The 16,655-nt window shown below is 43.4% G+C and overlaps 1 protein-coding gene across 1 annotated transcript in view; it reads left to right on the top strand.

The window, feature by feature from the left end:
- Positions 1-14,056: 14,056 nt before the first annotated feature.
- The window catches only part of GPT2 (glutamic--pyruvic transaminase 2), a 54,121-nt gene continuing 51,522 nt past the window's right edge, over positions 14,057-16,655 (top strand). The window contains exon 1 of the mRNA XM_027867771.1: positions 14,057-14,332. Within this exon, the coding sequence (XP_027723572.1) occupies positions 14,072-14,332 (261 nt within the window). The 5' untranslated portion in view covers positions 14,057-14,071. The remainder of the gene's footprint in view (positions 14,333-16,655) is intronic.

The following is a 16,655-nucleotide window of genomic DNA, read 5'->3' on the forward strand; positions in this document are numbered from 1 at the left end:
AAGATGGCAGAGAAAAGGCAATGGCTCAGCTGAGCTCTCCCCAAAACCCTTCTGAACACCTTCACATAATGCCATAAAATAATTCCTGAAGGGGTAGAACCCACAAAAGGATGGGTTGAAATAATTTTCCAGCCAAAGACAACTTAGAAGTTCAGCAGGAAAGGTCTGCTGCACAGAGGTGGACCAGAGTCCAGCACAGGCTGCGCCAATACAGCCCCAGCCCCAGCAAACCAGGAGCAGGCCTTGGAGCTACTGAATCAGTTGCAGCAGCAGCTGCTTCGGAGCTCTCAGCCCACAGACAGTAAGGGGGTTGAACAACTGGTCAGAAGATTACAAGGGTGACATCTAAAATAATAAAATTAAGGGGTGAGAAAGAGGAATACACTGGGAGAAAGGGAAAGGGAGAGGTAGAATGGGGTAAATTATCTCACATAAAAGAGGCAAGAAAAAGCTTTCACAATGGAGGGGAAGAGGGGGAAGGTGAAGGGGACTTCACTTTCATCAGAATTGGCTCAAAGCGGGAATAACATACATACTCAATTGGGTCTAGAAATTTGTCTTACCCCGGAAAGTAGGAGGGGAAAGGGGTAAGAGAACTGTATATGTGGCAGAGAGGTGGGGCGGTGATAGAAGGGAGGGCAGATGAGCTGATGCTAAGTAAAATGTACTGTGTACAAAGTAACAGCAATACTGTAAAATGATCAGCTGTGAATGACTTAGCTATTCTCAGCAATACAATGATCCAAGACAACTCTGAAGGACTTATGATGAAAAACGTTATCCATTCCCAGGCAAAGAACTGATGGTGTCTGAATACAAATTGAAGCATACTTTTTTTAACTTTCTTTATTTTTCTTGAGTTGTTTTTTTTTGGGGGGGGGTGCATGTTTTCTTTCCCGATATGACTAATATGGAAATGTTTTGCATGACTATATAACCTATATCAAATTGTTGGCCTTCTCAATGGGTGGGTAGGGAGGGAGGGAGGGAGAGAATTTGGAACTCAAAGTTTTAAAAACAAACATTAAAAATTGTTTTTATAGTGGACAGAGCACCGGTCCCGAAGTCAGGAGGACCTGAGTTCAAATCCGGCCTCAAACCAAACACTTGACGCTTACTAGCTGTGTGACCCTGAGCAAGTCACTTAACCCCAATTGCCTTAAAAAAAATTGTTTTTACATATAATAGGGGAAAAATAAAACACTAAATACATTTTAAAAAGAAAATAAAAAAATAAAGGTAAAGAAACTGAGGCCAGCCCCCCCCCAGAAAAAATAAATAAATTCAAGCTCTTCCATTTTATTAATCAAGTCACTCAGTAATGAGCTAGCTTGATGAACAGCATATGTCCCAACACATCTTGAAGACTGGTATCTCAATTGATTGTAATCATTCTGTGATTTTTTTATTGCTTAGCCTCTTATGGAATGAAAAGGGGGAATTATGTTTCATATCTGAAAAAGAAAAAGAAGTGTCCTGCTATCCTCCATGCCAGGACTCCACCTCCTCGTCTTGGCCTCCTGGCTTCCTTCAACTCTCAGCTAAAGTTGCACCTTCCACAAGAAGCCTTTTCCTTAAATCTGCTTCAATTTTAGTGCCTTCCTCCTGTGATTATCTCCAGTTTACCTTGTATGTGTCTGGTTTGTACACAGTCATTCATATTTTGTCTCCCCCATTGTGAGCTCTGAGAGAATAGGAACTGTTTCTTGCCTTTCTCTGTGTTCTCAGTGCTTAGCACAATGCCTGACACATAGTAGGCACTTAATAAATGCATGTTGATGGGAAATAAGATATACAGGAGATGAGGTATAGAAATCTATCCTGCCCTACAGGAAAATAGAAGGGGAAGGGGATAAGAGAAGGAGGGGAGAGATAGAAGGGAGGGCAGATTAGGGGAAGGGGTATTCAGAATGCACACCATCTTGGGGTGGGGGGAGGGACCAGATGGAGAGAAAATTTGGAACTCAAAATCTTGTGAAAATGAATGCTGAAAACTAAAAATAAATTAGTAAAAAAAAGGTATGATTTGCAAAAAAAAAAAAAAAATTTGGGATCCATCTCTGCATACTACATGTGACCTTTGGCAAGTCTGTCTCCTTTTCTGGGCTTGAATCTCCTCATTTGCCAAATGATGGCCTTGGACTAAAATCAGGGGTGGGGAACCCGCAGCCTCAAGGCCACATGTGGCCTTCTAGGTCCTTGGGTGCGGCCTTTTTACTGAGTTCAAGTTTTACAGAATAAATCTTTTTATTAAGAGGATTTATTCCATGAGGTTTGGATTCAGTCCAAGGGCCACACTTAAGGACCTAGAGGGCTAAATGAGGCCTCAAGACCGCAGGTTCCCCACCCCTGAATTGACCAATTGACCTCTACAGCCCTTGCTGACTCTTAAGTACTAAGATCCCCTCTGTGAATTTTAGAATCTAGCTCCAGCTACCCACATCCTATAGCATCCAGCATCACTTGACCATTCCATCCCATTGGCAGACAACAGGCACTATATCCATCCACATAATATTCCCTTTCTGAAAAGGTAGGGCCATCTCTAGACATGTAGCCATGGACAAATCACATTGTGTGAGTGGTCCTGCCTCTCAACCATCCTTAAATTTTTAAAAATACTTCAAAGCTGATCAAATGAACATCAAGGACTCTACGGGTTAGGAAAAAGAGATATTACAAAAAAGCAGCCTGAAGGTGGATTCAGTAAAAAGAAGGAGACGAGAGGGGAGAGACATCTGTCCTGCTGGATAGTGGTGATAGGTAGGGATTGTCATGATGTTTGCATATGACACAACTGAGCCGTTGTGGATGGGGTGCTGGATTTGTAAATAGAGGACCTGGGTTTGAATCCTGGTTCTGCATCTGGTGTGATCTTGGGCAAGTCACTGAATATCTCTCTGTGCCTCAATTTCCCCACCTGTAAAGTATAGATAATATCTACCCTACCTACCTCACGGAACTGTTGGGAAGACCAAATGAAGCAATGGCTGGAAAGAGCAGTATAAATGTCAGCTGGTGTTCTATAGAGGAGTACCTCAGATCTTTTTTGTTGGTGTAGTTACACTGGGGCTACATATTGCTCCTCAACTAGGCTCATCACTGAAAATAAGGACCATTAACTTAGTGGCCTAGCCTTCTCTTGGAAGATAAACAACAGTTTATAAAAGCTGCACCCCTTCTCCCATCTCCAACCCCACCATCACCATTACCTTTATCATCATCACCAGCAAAGGGTATTTTCAATGCTTTGCTGCCTGTGGCAGGAACATTTTGCTGAATGCTAAACAAAGAGAGCAACATAGACCCCAGTCCCTGCCTGACAACAGCTTGTAAACTATGATAGAAACACTGAAAAAGAACATGCCCAGCACATTGTGTGGCTGTACTATTCTTTGTGTACAGAAGGTGATACTATTGATCAGCAGGATGTGTGCATTGAGTTGTTTTTGTAGAGAACTACAGAGATGGATTTGTACTGATCTGTCAAAGCCTTCCCACCCAGTCTTCCCTGGGACTTACAGTATGTCCTTGCAAGAAGGTTAGTCAGCTAGGTGGCACAGTAGAGAGAGCTCCAGTTTTGGAGTCAGGAGGACCTGAGTTCAAATGCGGCCTCAGACACTTGAAATTTACTAGCTGTGTGACCCTGGGCAAGTCAACTTCACCCCTGTTACCTCATCAAGAGAAAAAAAAGGTCAGTCAGGGATTGAGGATCTGGTCTCACAGCAGAGTAGAAACCATAATCCAATTCATTGGTGGACTAGTAAAGTGATTCAATTAGATGGATAAGAGACAAAGAGAGAGGGAGAAAAAGAAAAAGAGAAGGATTGAAAGAGAGACAGACACACAGAGGCATGTGCTGGCACAGGGTATCTGCACCTTGGTCACTACATTTGGTGGCATCGCTACAGGTTCTGAGTTTAATTCTAATTTCCATTCTTAGAAACTCTCTAACAGTATGAATCAATTATCTCCATTTAAAAAAATTGTATTGTTATCTTCTATTTTTATATCATTTTCATTTCCAGATATATCATTTCCTTCCCCCATTCCCTATCCAGAGAGCTAATCCTGTAACAAAAAAATAAAAGAGAAAAAGGGGGGAAAGCAGTTCAACAAAACTAACCAAATGCTTCAACTTAGTATGACAGTCTAACCCAGACCCAGACCCAGCCACCAACCTTTTCTGGCCTCCTAGGTGAAAGAACAGATCCAGGCTCTGCCCACTTCTCTCTGCATCACCTTTTGGAAACTGAGTTTCTCTCCTCATCTGCCATCTACTAATACTCCTATGTAATGGTATGTTAGTAAATGTTTAGCAACCAGCTCTCCGGAAAAAAAAATGTATGACACCCTTTTAAATTTAATTTGCATTATTCACATTTTCTTCATCAGTTTCTCAAATCTAAACAATCAGTGAAGCAATAAATCAAGCCCTGATTTTTAGCATTTGCCAATTTGTATGCTCTGACACACCCCTATCCCTATGGGCTTCTCCAGTTTCATTCCCTGTCCCTATGTAATGGAGGTCTGACTCATGCATAGACCCCATCAGCTTGCTTATTTGATGCAAACTTTCCATGTGAAGGATGCTAGGGAGTTTGCTTCTAGGAGAATCATTAAGATATTAATTTAGAGCATGCATTCTATAGTTCCAGTTGGCTAATCACTTGATTAAGGAGAGGCTTTCTGATTGGCTATGGAGGAATGTCAACATCAACCACCTCACTTTTTGCCTCACTTGCTCTTGGAGAATTGATTTGCATGACTCTTTCACTCAAGTCATCTGGTAAGGGACCAAGCTGTAATGGAAAGACCTTGGGCCTTCTTCCCTTCTGAGGCCCTTTGGCCTTAGCCTTTTCTTCTATTCTGTTCTTGGTGAAGGGAGTAGAGACTCTGACCTTGGTGAGTTTGAAAGGTCAGGAGAGCAAACCTGAATCCAAGCAGGATTTTGTAGCCAGCACAGTACTAGTGCTCCAAAAAGCAAGAAACGATCATCAGAGGTGATCTTTAGGACCCCAACACAGGAGGAAGGATTCCCCAGGTAGTCATGCTGCAATGGGACATGAATTTGGTGGAAGCAATGCTTTGTAGGAACTGAGCTAAATTTCAAACCTACTCCCCAGACACTAAGATGGTTTTGGGGAGAGGATGTCTCCCAAGTTGGGAGGGAGGAAATACATGTTTGGTTTGATCTATATTTGAAGCAAATATCTTTTTGTAAAAGCTAATTGGTATTCATTCAGTGGTTAAATGGAACTGGGGTTCTAGAAACTGGCCCTTATCAATGTGGGAAGAAAGCGGCACAGACAATGGGGGCTTGAACCAATGGCAATGGACGACATCCCAACCCCTCAGGATAAACCGCTGGAATCCTGAGGGACAGAGGCAGCAGCCTGGATCTGGGAGAGAAGCCAGAACATATAAGTTATAATTGTAATAAACAGAAGGCAGCTAGGTGGTTCAGTGGATAGAGCTGTGGGCCTAGAGTCAGGAAGACCTGAGTTCATATCTGGCCTCAAACACTTACTAGCTGTGTGACCCTGAGCAAATAACTGAACCTTTCTTTGCCTTAATCCACTGGAGAAGGAAATGGCAAACCACTCCAGTATTTTTGTCAAGAAAACCCCATAGACTAGTATGCTATGGTCCATGGGATGATGGAGAGTTGGACATGACTGAATGACTGAACAACAAATAAAATGTAAGTTCATTGAGAGCAGGATCTTGTTTCTGAGTTTTTATCTTAAGTGCCTAGAATATGCTAGATGCTTAATCAATTTTTTGGGGCAGCTAGGGAGTGCAATGGATAGAGTGCCAGGCCTACAATCAGGAAGACTCATCTTCTTGAATTCATATCTGGCTCCAAAGGGCAGCTAGATGGTGCAATGGATGAGCACAGGCCCTAGAGTCAGGAGTACCTAAGTTCAAATCCTGTCTCAGACACTTGATACTTACTAACTGTGTGACCCTGGGCAAGTCACTTAACCTCAATTACCTTGCCGAAAAAAAAAAATGGCCCCAGACACTTGCTAACTGTGTGACCTTGAGCAAGTCACTTAACCCTGTTTGCCTCAGTTTCCTCATCTGTAAAATGAGCTGGGGAAGAAAATGGCAAACCACTTCAGTATCTCTGCCAAGAAAACCCCAAAGGGGTCACTAAGAGTTGAACACGACCGAATCAACAAGTATTTAAGGGCCTACAATGTGCCAGGCACCAGGGTAGGCACTGGGGATGTAAGTACAAAGAATGAAACAATTCTTACTTTCAATGAACTTTCATTCTAAGGAGTGAGACAAATAAATATAAAATACGTATATATAGAGAGAGATTGAAAAGTTTATATACATTTATGTATATGTAAAAACTATAACTACACACATTTAAACAGAGTAGTTAAATACAAGGGATTTTGAGAGGGAGGCAGGAGTGTGCTACTAAATATTTAACAATTGGCTTTCCAGGAAAAATTATACCCCAGACAACACACTCTCAAGCTTAATGTGTATTACTAACATTTTCTCCATCACTGTTTTAAGTCTTGACAATCAACAAAATAATAAATCAAGGTCTGATCAATTAGCAGATTTCCAAGGTATAAATGCTCACACTGAAAATTTAACAACCAGCTCTCTCAAGCTAGCTCTGGGACCCTTGGAGAGGAAAATTAGTAGTTGAGATCAGGAAGGAGTTCATGAAGGGGCAGTTAGGTGGAACAGTGGATAGAGCACCAGCCCTGGATTCAGGAGGACCTGAAAAAAGTGATGGAGAAAATGTTAGTAATACACATTAAGCTTAAGAGTGTGTTGTCTGGGGTATAATTTTTCCTGGAAAGCCAATTGTTAAATATTTAGTAGCACACTCCTGCCTCCCTCTCAAAATCCCTTGTATTTAACTACTCTGTTTAAATGTGTGTAGTTATAGTTTTTACATATACATAAATGTATATAAACTTTATATTTATTTTCAATCTCTCTCTATATATACATATTTTATATTTATTTGTCTCACTCCTTAGAATGAAAGTTCATTGAAAGTAAGAATTGTTTCATTCTTTGTACTTACATCCCCAGTGCCTACCCTGGTGCCTGGCACATTGTAGGCCCTTAATAAATACTTGTTGATTGGTTGATCATTATGTACAATGTTCCACATTTATATTTATATTTATAGTTATATTTATAGTTATATTTATGGTGTTCCATCTTGGCAAAGAAGAGAGGGACTTCTCTCTTTTCTCTTCTTTGGGCCCTAGCTTGGTCATTACATTTACAGTTTCTGTTTTTTATTCCTACCATTTACATTTTTGTAGTCATTGTGTATAATATTTTCCTAGCTTTGCTTACTTTACTTTGTGCCAGTTCATTTGCTTCTTCCCATACTTCTCTTAATTCTTCATATTAATTATTTCTTATAGGGCAATAATATTCCATTACATTCACATACCAAAATATACTGAGCCATTCCCTAATTACTGGTCATCTACTTTGTTTACAATTCTTTGTTACTGCAAAAAGTGCTGCTATGACTATCTTGCCCTATAGGGGAATTTTCTGTTTTCTCTGCTAACAATCATCCTGTATTTCTCCTCCCTGGAAAAAGCCAAGTATACTGACTACTTTGATTTCCTCTCCTCACTCTGTTGTAAACCCTATACAATCTGGCTTCCAACTTTGTCACACAATGGAAACTGCTCTCCCCAAAGTTACCAGTGACCTCTCTACTGTGTGTGACTCTTCTCCATGTTTTACCATAAATTCACCATAAGAAATTCACCCAGTGTTCTGGAGACCTTCCTTGCTTTCTCCTGACATCTAGAGCACTCTCACTGTCCACCTATCATGCATGTCTTATTCTCTCTTCTCTTCCTAATGTCTAATTCCTTGATATCTTCAACTTTCATTCTTCCTCAGAGTTTCTGAGTGATTATATGTTGCAGCCTGTTCACATTGACCATACATCTTTCAGATGTATTAATGAAAGAAAAAATTAGATAATTTTGATTACATAAAGTTGAAAAGTTTTTTTCACTAATACAATCAGTGCTACTAGGATAAGAGGGGAAGCTATTGATTGGTTAAAAAAAACTTTATATTAAGTATCCTTAATAAGGATCTGATATCTAAGATATATAGGAAAATGATAGAAATATCTAATATCCAGGATGTCTAGCTCTAGATCAATAACCACACCACTGTGGCTGAGTATAAGATGTTTCTTGTATAGTTCTTTTTTTTTTTTTTTTTGGCTAGGCAATGGAGTTAAGTGACTACTTGCCCAGGGTCACACAGCTAGTTAAATATAGTGTCTGAGGCTGGATTTGAACTCAGGTCCTCCAGACTCCAGGGCCCATGCTCTATCCACTGCTCCACCTAGTTGCCCCTGTATAGTTCTTTTATATACTCTTGCCACCTCTTCTTAATCTCTTCTGCCTCTATTAAGTCCCTCCTATGTTTGTCTTTTATCATGCCTGTTTTTGCATGAAATATTCCCTTGATAGCTCTAATTTTCTTGAAGAGCTCTACCTTTCCCAATCTATTGTTTTCTTCTGTTTTTTTATATTCCTCATTTAAGAAAACCTTCTTATGTCTCCTTGCTATTCTCTGGAATTTTACATTCGGTTGGGTATATCTTCCCTTTCCTATTTCTTCTTTACTCAGCTATTTATAAAGTCTCATCAGACAGCCATTTTGCTTTCTTGTTCTTTTTCTTTGCAATGTTTTTTGTTGCTGCCTCTTGCACAAAATTGGGAACCTCTGTCCATAGCCCTTCAGGCATTCTATCTACCAGATCTAATCCCTTAAATCTATTCCTCATTTCCACTTCATATTCATAAATGATGTTATTTAGTTCATACTGATGTGGTCTGATGGTTTTCCCCACTTTCTTCAATTTAAGTCTGAATTTTGCAATAGGAAGCTTATGATCTAAGCCACAGTCAACTACAGGTCTTGTTTTAACTGACTGTATAGAGCTTCTCCACCTTTGCCTGCAAATTCTATAATCAATCTGATTTTGGTATGGACCATCTGGTGATGTCCATGTGTACCTTTTGGGTTGCTGAAAAAGAGTGTTTGTTATGACCAGTGAGATATCTTGGCAAAATTCTATCAGTCTGTGCTCTACTTCATTTTGTATTCCAAGGTCAAACTTGCCTGTTATTCCAATGATGTTTTGATTTCCTGCTTTAACATTTCAATCCCCTATGATGAATGTGACATCTTTTTTTGGTGTGATTTCTAGAAGATGGCATAGGCCTTCATAGAACTGATCGACTTTGGCCTCTTCAGCATCAATGGTTGGAGCAAAGACATGCATTACTGTGATGCTGAATGATTTGCCTTGGGTTTGAACAGAAGCAAAGGTATTTACTAAGATGGAATGGTAAAAGCAGTAAACACAAAGACATTTTCCTCATAATACTAGGGTATACTTTCCCAATAATGCACACAGCTTCTGTTTGAAGAGTGGGCTCAAATTTAAAGTTCACTGGTAACGAGACACACAAAAAATATGGCCAATATTTGCAGAGCCACAATATCTCTTTTCTCTTTGTGATGTCCTCACAAAATTCCCTGTTGGTTGTGCCATCTGTGCTGGAGAGGGACTAAGCTGGGCTTTTTTCTCACAGGGCAGGGTATCTCTGCTAGAAAGGGTCACTCCCTGAGTTCATTCCTCAGTGGGCTGGCATCATCTAGCATCTCTAGCCTTAGGTTTAGGTGTAATCCTCAATTAGGATATTGATATGCTCATTCTGAAAGGGCCTAGGACTGGCAGAAGTCTTTCTAGTTCTATTCCCTCAGGGCCTTGGCTCTGAGACTTGAGGTCTCCTAAGCAGGAATTGACAAGAGAGAGAGGTTTAGCCTTTCCCTTTGACCTCTCTTGTTGGCCTACTGTTAAATTGAAGCTCAGAGGCTTTCCTATCCTTTTCAGATGCAAACAAGCTACACAGAGCCTCACTTCCATTAGGAAGTTACCTATTCACATAAAGCAGGTTCATTCTCTCTTCACCTTGCCCTTTATGAACTGCAAATTTACTGAACTCTAGAAGGGACATACCTTTCTATAAATTGGACCAAATGCAAATCGAAATCCTTCCTGGCACTGAGGTTCTGTGATTCTGGGCTGCGATTGTCTACTCCAATGAGATTTCAGTTCCTTAAAGCAAGTTGAATATATGACCACTGAGAGGAAAGCTAAGAAACAGTACAGAAAGAAGGACCTGTGTTAGAGATAGGGAAAAGAATTACTGGAAGAAGAATGAAAACTGTCTGGTTAGGAAAATGGGCCCAATTCTCTTAGCATCCTAGGTGGTTCAGCCCAGTTTTCCACTATTGGGAAATAGAGGAACCAGCCATTTGGCCTCCCTGTGCTTCAGTTTCCTCAACTATAAAAAAGGAGTTGAACTAGATTTTCTCTGAGGTTTTTTTCTAGCTCTGGATCAATGACTATAATCTTTTCTATAGCTCATTTATCTTCTTTATCAGCAATAAATTAAGTTGATCAAAATAGCATTTTTGAGAGGTATTTCTCTTAGAGAGCACAGGTTTAGAACTTGCCCGTGTATGATATATATAATAGTAATGCATAATATATGCATAATTTGAGGAGAAACTAGTTAGAACTGTGGGGGGGAGGGATCTGTCTCTACTTGCTGAGTGTTCTATTGTATGCCTGAGGGTGCTGTGGTACAAAGTTAGCATTGAAAGTCAAGTACAGTCAATGTTTACTAACTGTTTACAATGTGCGAAGTGATGAGATCTAGAGGTTTAGGGTTGCTGGGACCTCGAGATCATGACACACGGTCCTGCCTGAAAGAATTCGACCCAAGCCTTCTTTCATTTATTAAGGATCCTCCATACTGGCCAGACTCTTAAGGAATCTGAACATTTGTGAGTAATTGGCTAGGTTCTTAAGGAATCTGAGCAGTGGCTAGATTGTAAGAATCTGAGCACCTTAATGGAGACAAGATGGACCTTATATACAGAAAGACTGTGTGAGGGATCTAGGAAGGATCTTGATGGGAGTGACTGGGAGGTCAGGAATGGGGTCTAGATAGGGTCCAGGGTGGGAAGTAGCCAGGGGCCATAGGGAGGTAAGACAATGGAGGGCTAGGCTAGCTTAAGGGTAACAGAATTGGAAGATTGGGCTAGGTAACAAAAGGCCAGTTGATGGGACCATAGTCTCAGGGGAACGCCAGAGACCTCCTAGATCAAGTGGGAGAATTCAAGGAGAACCCCTTAGACAAATAGGACCCAAATTCTTTTTGGGGTAAGGAGCAAAGGTCTTGGCTTGGGCCCATACCCCATCACAAAGCACTATACCAGGTGTGAGGGGAGGAACAAAATTTAGAGAAGATACAGATCTTGGGGTGGCCTTAAGAGGGAAGAAGAATCTGACACCCTCATCTGTATTGATGAAAACATCCCCAAAGAACATCCAATTCCTAGTTTTCTAATTCTTTACTCTCCATGCAACCTTCTGATCTGTAATTAAGTCTCTTGGACTTATGCAAACAGATGGAATAAGATGTCCTGCCAGATATATCAATTTAATTCAAACAACATTTTTTAAGCATCCATTATATGTACATATCCATTATGTGTATTATGGACAACACTCCAAGAAAGGCAACGCTGCTTAGTCAAGCAGTGTGAGCCTAGGGCTCAAGAAGACCGGGGTTCAAGTCCTGATCCTCACACATTCTGACTTTGTGATTCTGGTCAAGTCATTTAACTTCTCAGTGCCCAAGGCAACTCTGCAAATAAGACAGAAGCTGTTGATTTTCATTAGTTGAGGGTGATGAGGATGGGAGCTAGACACCAAAAAAGGAAAAACCCTGGACTTTCCCACATGGCCAAATCTCTGGAGTTTGCCTGAGGCTCTGGCCTTTCATTGTGGCTAAACCCTATCTCCCAATTCTGTTACCTTTAATCTAGCCTAGCTCTCCATTGTTTTACTTCCCTATGTACGTCCAGCCATTTCCCACCCTTGATCCTAGCTAGGCTCCATTCTCCCTTGGCCTTGAGGTTCAGGTCCCAGGCGTTCAGTCCATCCCAGCCTACTGGCCACTCCTTCCTTAGACGCCTCCTCCAGTCACCCCAAACTATTTGGCCACTCCTAGATCCTTTCCACAGTCTTTCTGTATATAAGGTCCATCTTGTCTCCATTAAGATGCTCAGATTCTTATAGTCTATAATCTAGCCAATAGCTTACTAAAGTTCAGACTGCTTAAGAGTCTGCCCAATATGAAGGATGTTCTAATAAACCTTGTCTTTGGCTGAAAGAAGGCTTGGGTTGAATTCTTTCGGGTCCCCACATGTTGTGATATTGGGGTACCAGTACCCCTGGACCGCATCATCCTCACTGAGACCTCCCTGGAAGTATTGTAAGGCATAGATGGCTATGTAAAGTGTTTTGAAAACTAAGGTCTATAGAAACATCAGCAATTATTGTGAAGATGGTATAGGGGCAACAGCACTGAATTTGGAGTCTGAAGTTACAGATTCTAATACCAGCTCTTCTACTACTATTTGTGTGAGTTGTGTTACGTTGTGGGTAACTTCTCTGGAGCCTGAATTTCGCATATGAGCAAGTTGGTGACTTCTAAGGTTCTTTCTAACCAGCAAATATTAGTAAGGAAACACACTCAGACACGTTAGGTAACTTGTCCAAGGTGAACCATGTAAGTCAAGGTTGTGACATTTGAACTCTGATCTTCTGACTCAGTCTGGGACTTTTTACAGCACAGTCAGTCAGGGTTGTGTGGATCATTGTTGCGAGGCTATACACTCATAGAAAATAGGGATTTCCGGGGCAGCTAGGTGGCGCAGTGGATAGAGCACCGGCCCTTAAGTCAAGAGGACCTGTGTTCAAATTCGACCTCAGAGCAAACACTTGACACTTATTAGCTGTGTTGCCCTGGGCAAGTCACTTAACTCCAATTGCCTAAAAAAAATAAAAATTTTAAAAAAATTTTAAAAGAAAATAGGGATTTCCTAATTTTTAGTTTGTGCATACCTGAGTACCAGGTGCAGTATTCTGTATATACTAAGGCAGTAAACGTTTATTGTGTTGCCCTCTCTGCCAAGGCCCAGAGACAGCCAACCTCCAGACACTGGGGAACATCGGGATTTAGGCGGCTAAGCGCCGTCCTCACTGGCGTAGAAGAGGATGATGAAATCAACGCGGAGACTGCAACAGATTCTGCGCTTCCGCCCAGCCAACTGAGCATCCTAGCAGGTGTGTTGGTAAGGCGGAGAATGGAGGCGGAGCAGAATATACAAATAGCGGCACTTTGTAGGTTGATAGAGGAGGGGGAAGGGGAGCAAGGGCACATTCTTACTGCTGCACGCGCCTCCAGCTCCCCAGATGCCGTTCTTCCCTTTTTCCTTCTTACCGCCCCACCAAGAACTTGCCTCTAGCTTGCGAGCGCCAGCCTGGCTCCTTCCCTTGCCCCCCACCTCCACCTCCACCTCCACCGGTTCGGCGCAGTGCATAGTGGGAATTGTAGTTTCCCCGATTTCGCACCTGCGCTGCAAAGCCCGCTCCGGGAACTACAAGTCCCAGTAAGTGGCGCGGCGTTTTAGAGCCGGCTCCCTGGCTTCTTCTCCGGGTGGGTGTGGGAGGCTAAGAGGCCGGTCTTGTGAGTGGCTGGCGACTGCGGGATCCGCGAACCCGAGCCGGGAGCTCGACGCGGGTGATGCTGCTGCTGTCGCCGCCACCGCCGCCGCCGTTGCCGCCTGTATCCTGGGCCAACTCGAGGAGAGCGCGGCGGCATTAGGCGCGGGGAGGAGAAGGAGTCGACAGGCATGTGGCGTCCTGCGCCGCCTCCTTTGCCAGTCCCGGGTACCTGGGCTCAGCTGGTGCGGATCGAGCGCACGGAGTGCCTCGGGTCAGGGCTCGCAAATGACCCGGCTCCCCTGCTGATGAAATAACCTCTCCGCTCGGCCTCGGGGGCGGGGGAGGAGGCTGCAGGGGGGCGGCGCCCGGGGGCGGGCGGGCGGTTTGCTGATCGCGCGTTTGTTTTTGCCAGGGTCCCGGGCTAGCGGGCAGACGAGCGCCGGAGTCATGCAGCGGGCGGCGGGCTTGGTGCTGGGGCTGCGCGCCGGCCGCTGCCCGCGCTCCCCGGGCTGGGGCCGGGGCCGGGGCCGGAGCTGGAGCAGCGCGGCGGCCGAGGCCTCGGCGGTGCTGAAGCTGCGGCCGGAGAAGAACGGGCGCCAGCGGATCCTGACGCCCGAGTCTATGAACCCGCTGGTGAAGGCGGTGGAGTACGCGGTGCGGGGGCCCATCCTGCTCAAAGCCGGCGAGATCGAGATGGAGCTGCAGCGGGTGAGGGGGAGACGGGCCCCGGGGAGGGGGCGCCAGCCCGCGCAGAACGCTGCCGTCGCTGCCCTGCCCCCCAGTGCGTGTTCGTGGGCTGAGGTTTAGGGGGTAGGGGGCAGAGCCTCGTAGGAGCACGCAGGCTTTAGATGGAAATGTCGGGGCCGGTTAGAAGAGATCCTCCCTCCACCAGGTCCATTTTATAAAAAAAGAAACTGAGGCCCAGAAAAAAGGGAGTGACTTCCTAATGAGGCACAGAATCCTTTTAAGTGGCTGACACCCATTAGAACCTCGGTCTTCCAGGTCCAAATCCTGACCTGTTTCTTACGGTCTCACCTTACCTGGGCAGAGTAGGAGTCGGAGTAATCCCATCTGTTTCCAGTGTCCAACCTGAAGATCATCATTTCTCTGACCTCTCAAAGTGGCTTCTCAAGCCCATTCCTTGTCACCCCTCCCTCATAGGAGACCGTTGGGACAAGAGATGTCTTTTTATCCCTTTCCATCTTCTTTTGATCTGGAGGGACCTCTCTCTTCTGGCTGCCCTACCCTCTGAGAGTTTGGAAGTTTCGGGGAGGCAGAATTCAGGTCAATATAGGGGAAAACACTTAGAGCTGTCCAAAACCAGAATGAAAACCTCTTAAAACGGTGAATTTTGCATGTCTTCACGCAGAAATGCTATGACCATTTGTTGGGGATTATTGTAAAGAAGACTCCTCTTGTCTAGAGGGGTTTGGCCAGGTGATCTTATCACGACCTCTGAGGTCCCTTCCTGCTCGAGCTTCTGTGATTCTATGAATTTGCTGGTGAAGGACTCCTTGCCCCCCACTTTGATGGATGTTGGCTGGGTTTGGGGGTAGGTGGGGCTGCGAAAAGTACATTAGAATTCCTTCTTCCCTGCCTAAGCTTGTCATCTTTGGAGTTTTTGGATTGTCTTCCAAGTTTTTATTGATGCTCTTCCCCTGCTCTCAGGCTCTCTAGCTTTCTGTGTTCTTGGTCTGTTTAGGGTTGATTTCTCTGGCATTGGTAAAATGAGCCCAACAGCTCTGTATTTCATATTTTTTTTTTCTGTGACAAGTTTGGGCTGTACTGTTTGAGTTCACAGTGGTTGAAATCCAGAATAGTATCAAAAGCAGCACCATGGTATAATGACTTTCTGTCTCTAGAGAACTAGGCTAGTTAGAATAAGTGAAGCAGGAAGACCAATGACTTTTCTGTTCCTTTCCTGGCTGTTCTACACTCCTCGCCCTAAATGTTCTCCTTGTTCTCCATCTGAGATGTTAGTCCTCCTACCCTCCATAGAAAGGTCCCTTCTCACCAGTCTGGCTCTATGCTGTATTCTGGGCAGGGAACTCTCTTCTGGGCAGTACTGGTTGGCCCCCAACTCCACCTGCGATCAGGCAAAGATTAATGATGGTAATTCTGGTCAAGATGTGTCAGGACGCTCCATTCTGCTGAGTCAAACTAACACAGCAACTCAAAGTACAAGTCTCATCATTGAGGTGTCATCAGCATTGTCTCCTTCCAGGCATTTAAAAAAGATCACTTCTGCTTTCTGGCAAGGATTGCTTCCATTTGTTTTTAATTTCCTAAACCAAGTGTCTCCTTGGTGGTAGGAAGAGACAGAACGGGAAATAAGTAGTTTTTGTCTTCTCTTTGTAGTTTGGAAGGCCAGAGACAATCCTCTTTGAATCTTTACTCCCAATAAACCAGATAGAACCATCCTTTAACTTTTTGTTGTTATTGGTCAATCCTGTCTTTGCTAAATATGATTTCATAGGTGTGTAGGGCACTTCCAGTATAGCAACTTCCTCCTTGAATTTGGCAACTCCTCTGTAACTGGAGGGTTGCTTAGGACACTGAGAGATTAAATTATTTGCTGAGAGTCAGCAAATGCGAGGCATTTGGCCAAGGTAGGACTTGAATCCAGGTTTCCCTGACTTCAAGATTGACCTCTTCTATCTCAATGGCACACTGGGCTAGTAATTAAGAGAACTAGGCTCTAGTCCTGGCTCTGCCAACAACTGTCACTGTGTCACCTTGTGCAACTCACTTAATCTCTATGGGTCTCAGTTGCCTAGTATCATACATTTAGAGCTGGAAGGGACCTTGGAATCCATTTAGTACAGTATTTGCAGTTTACATACAGAGAAGGAAACTGAGGTACCAAAACATTTCAATATTATATCAGTGATGAATAGGAAAGCCAGGATTTGAATGTAAGTTCTCTAATGCCAAATCTAGCACTCTACTGGATCATAATTTCCTAACTTACAAAGTGAGGGGATTAGATGGTCTCCAATTTCCTTCTCACCAATTTTACATGAAATGTTTA

This window comes from Vombatus ursinus, unplaced genomic scaffold (genome assembly GCF_900497805.2).
Source record: "Vombatus ursinus unplaced genomic scaffold, bare-nosed wombat genome assembly UNPS02014786.1, whole genome shotgun sequence".
Lineage (NCBI taxonomy): Eukaryota > Metazoa > Chordata > Mammalia > Diprotodontia > Vombatidae > Vombatus > Vombatus ursinus.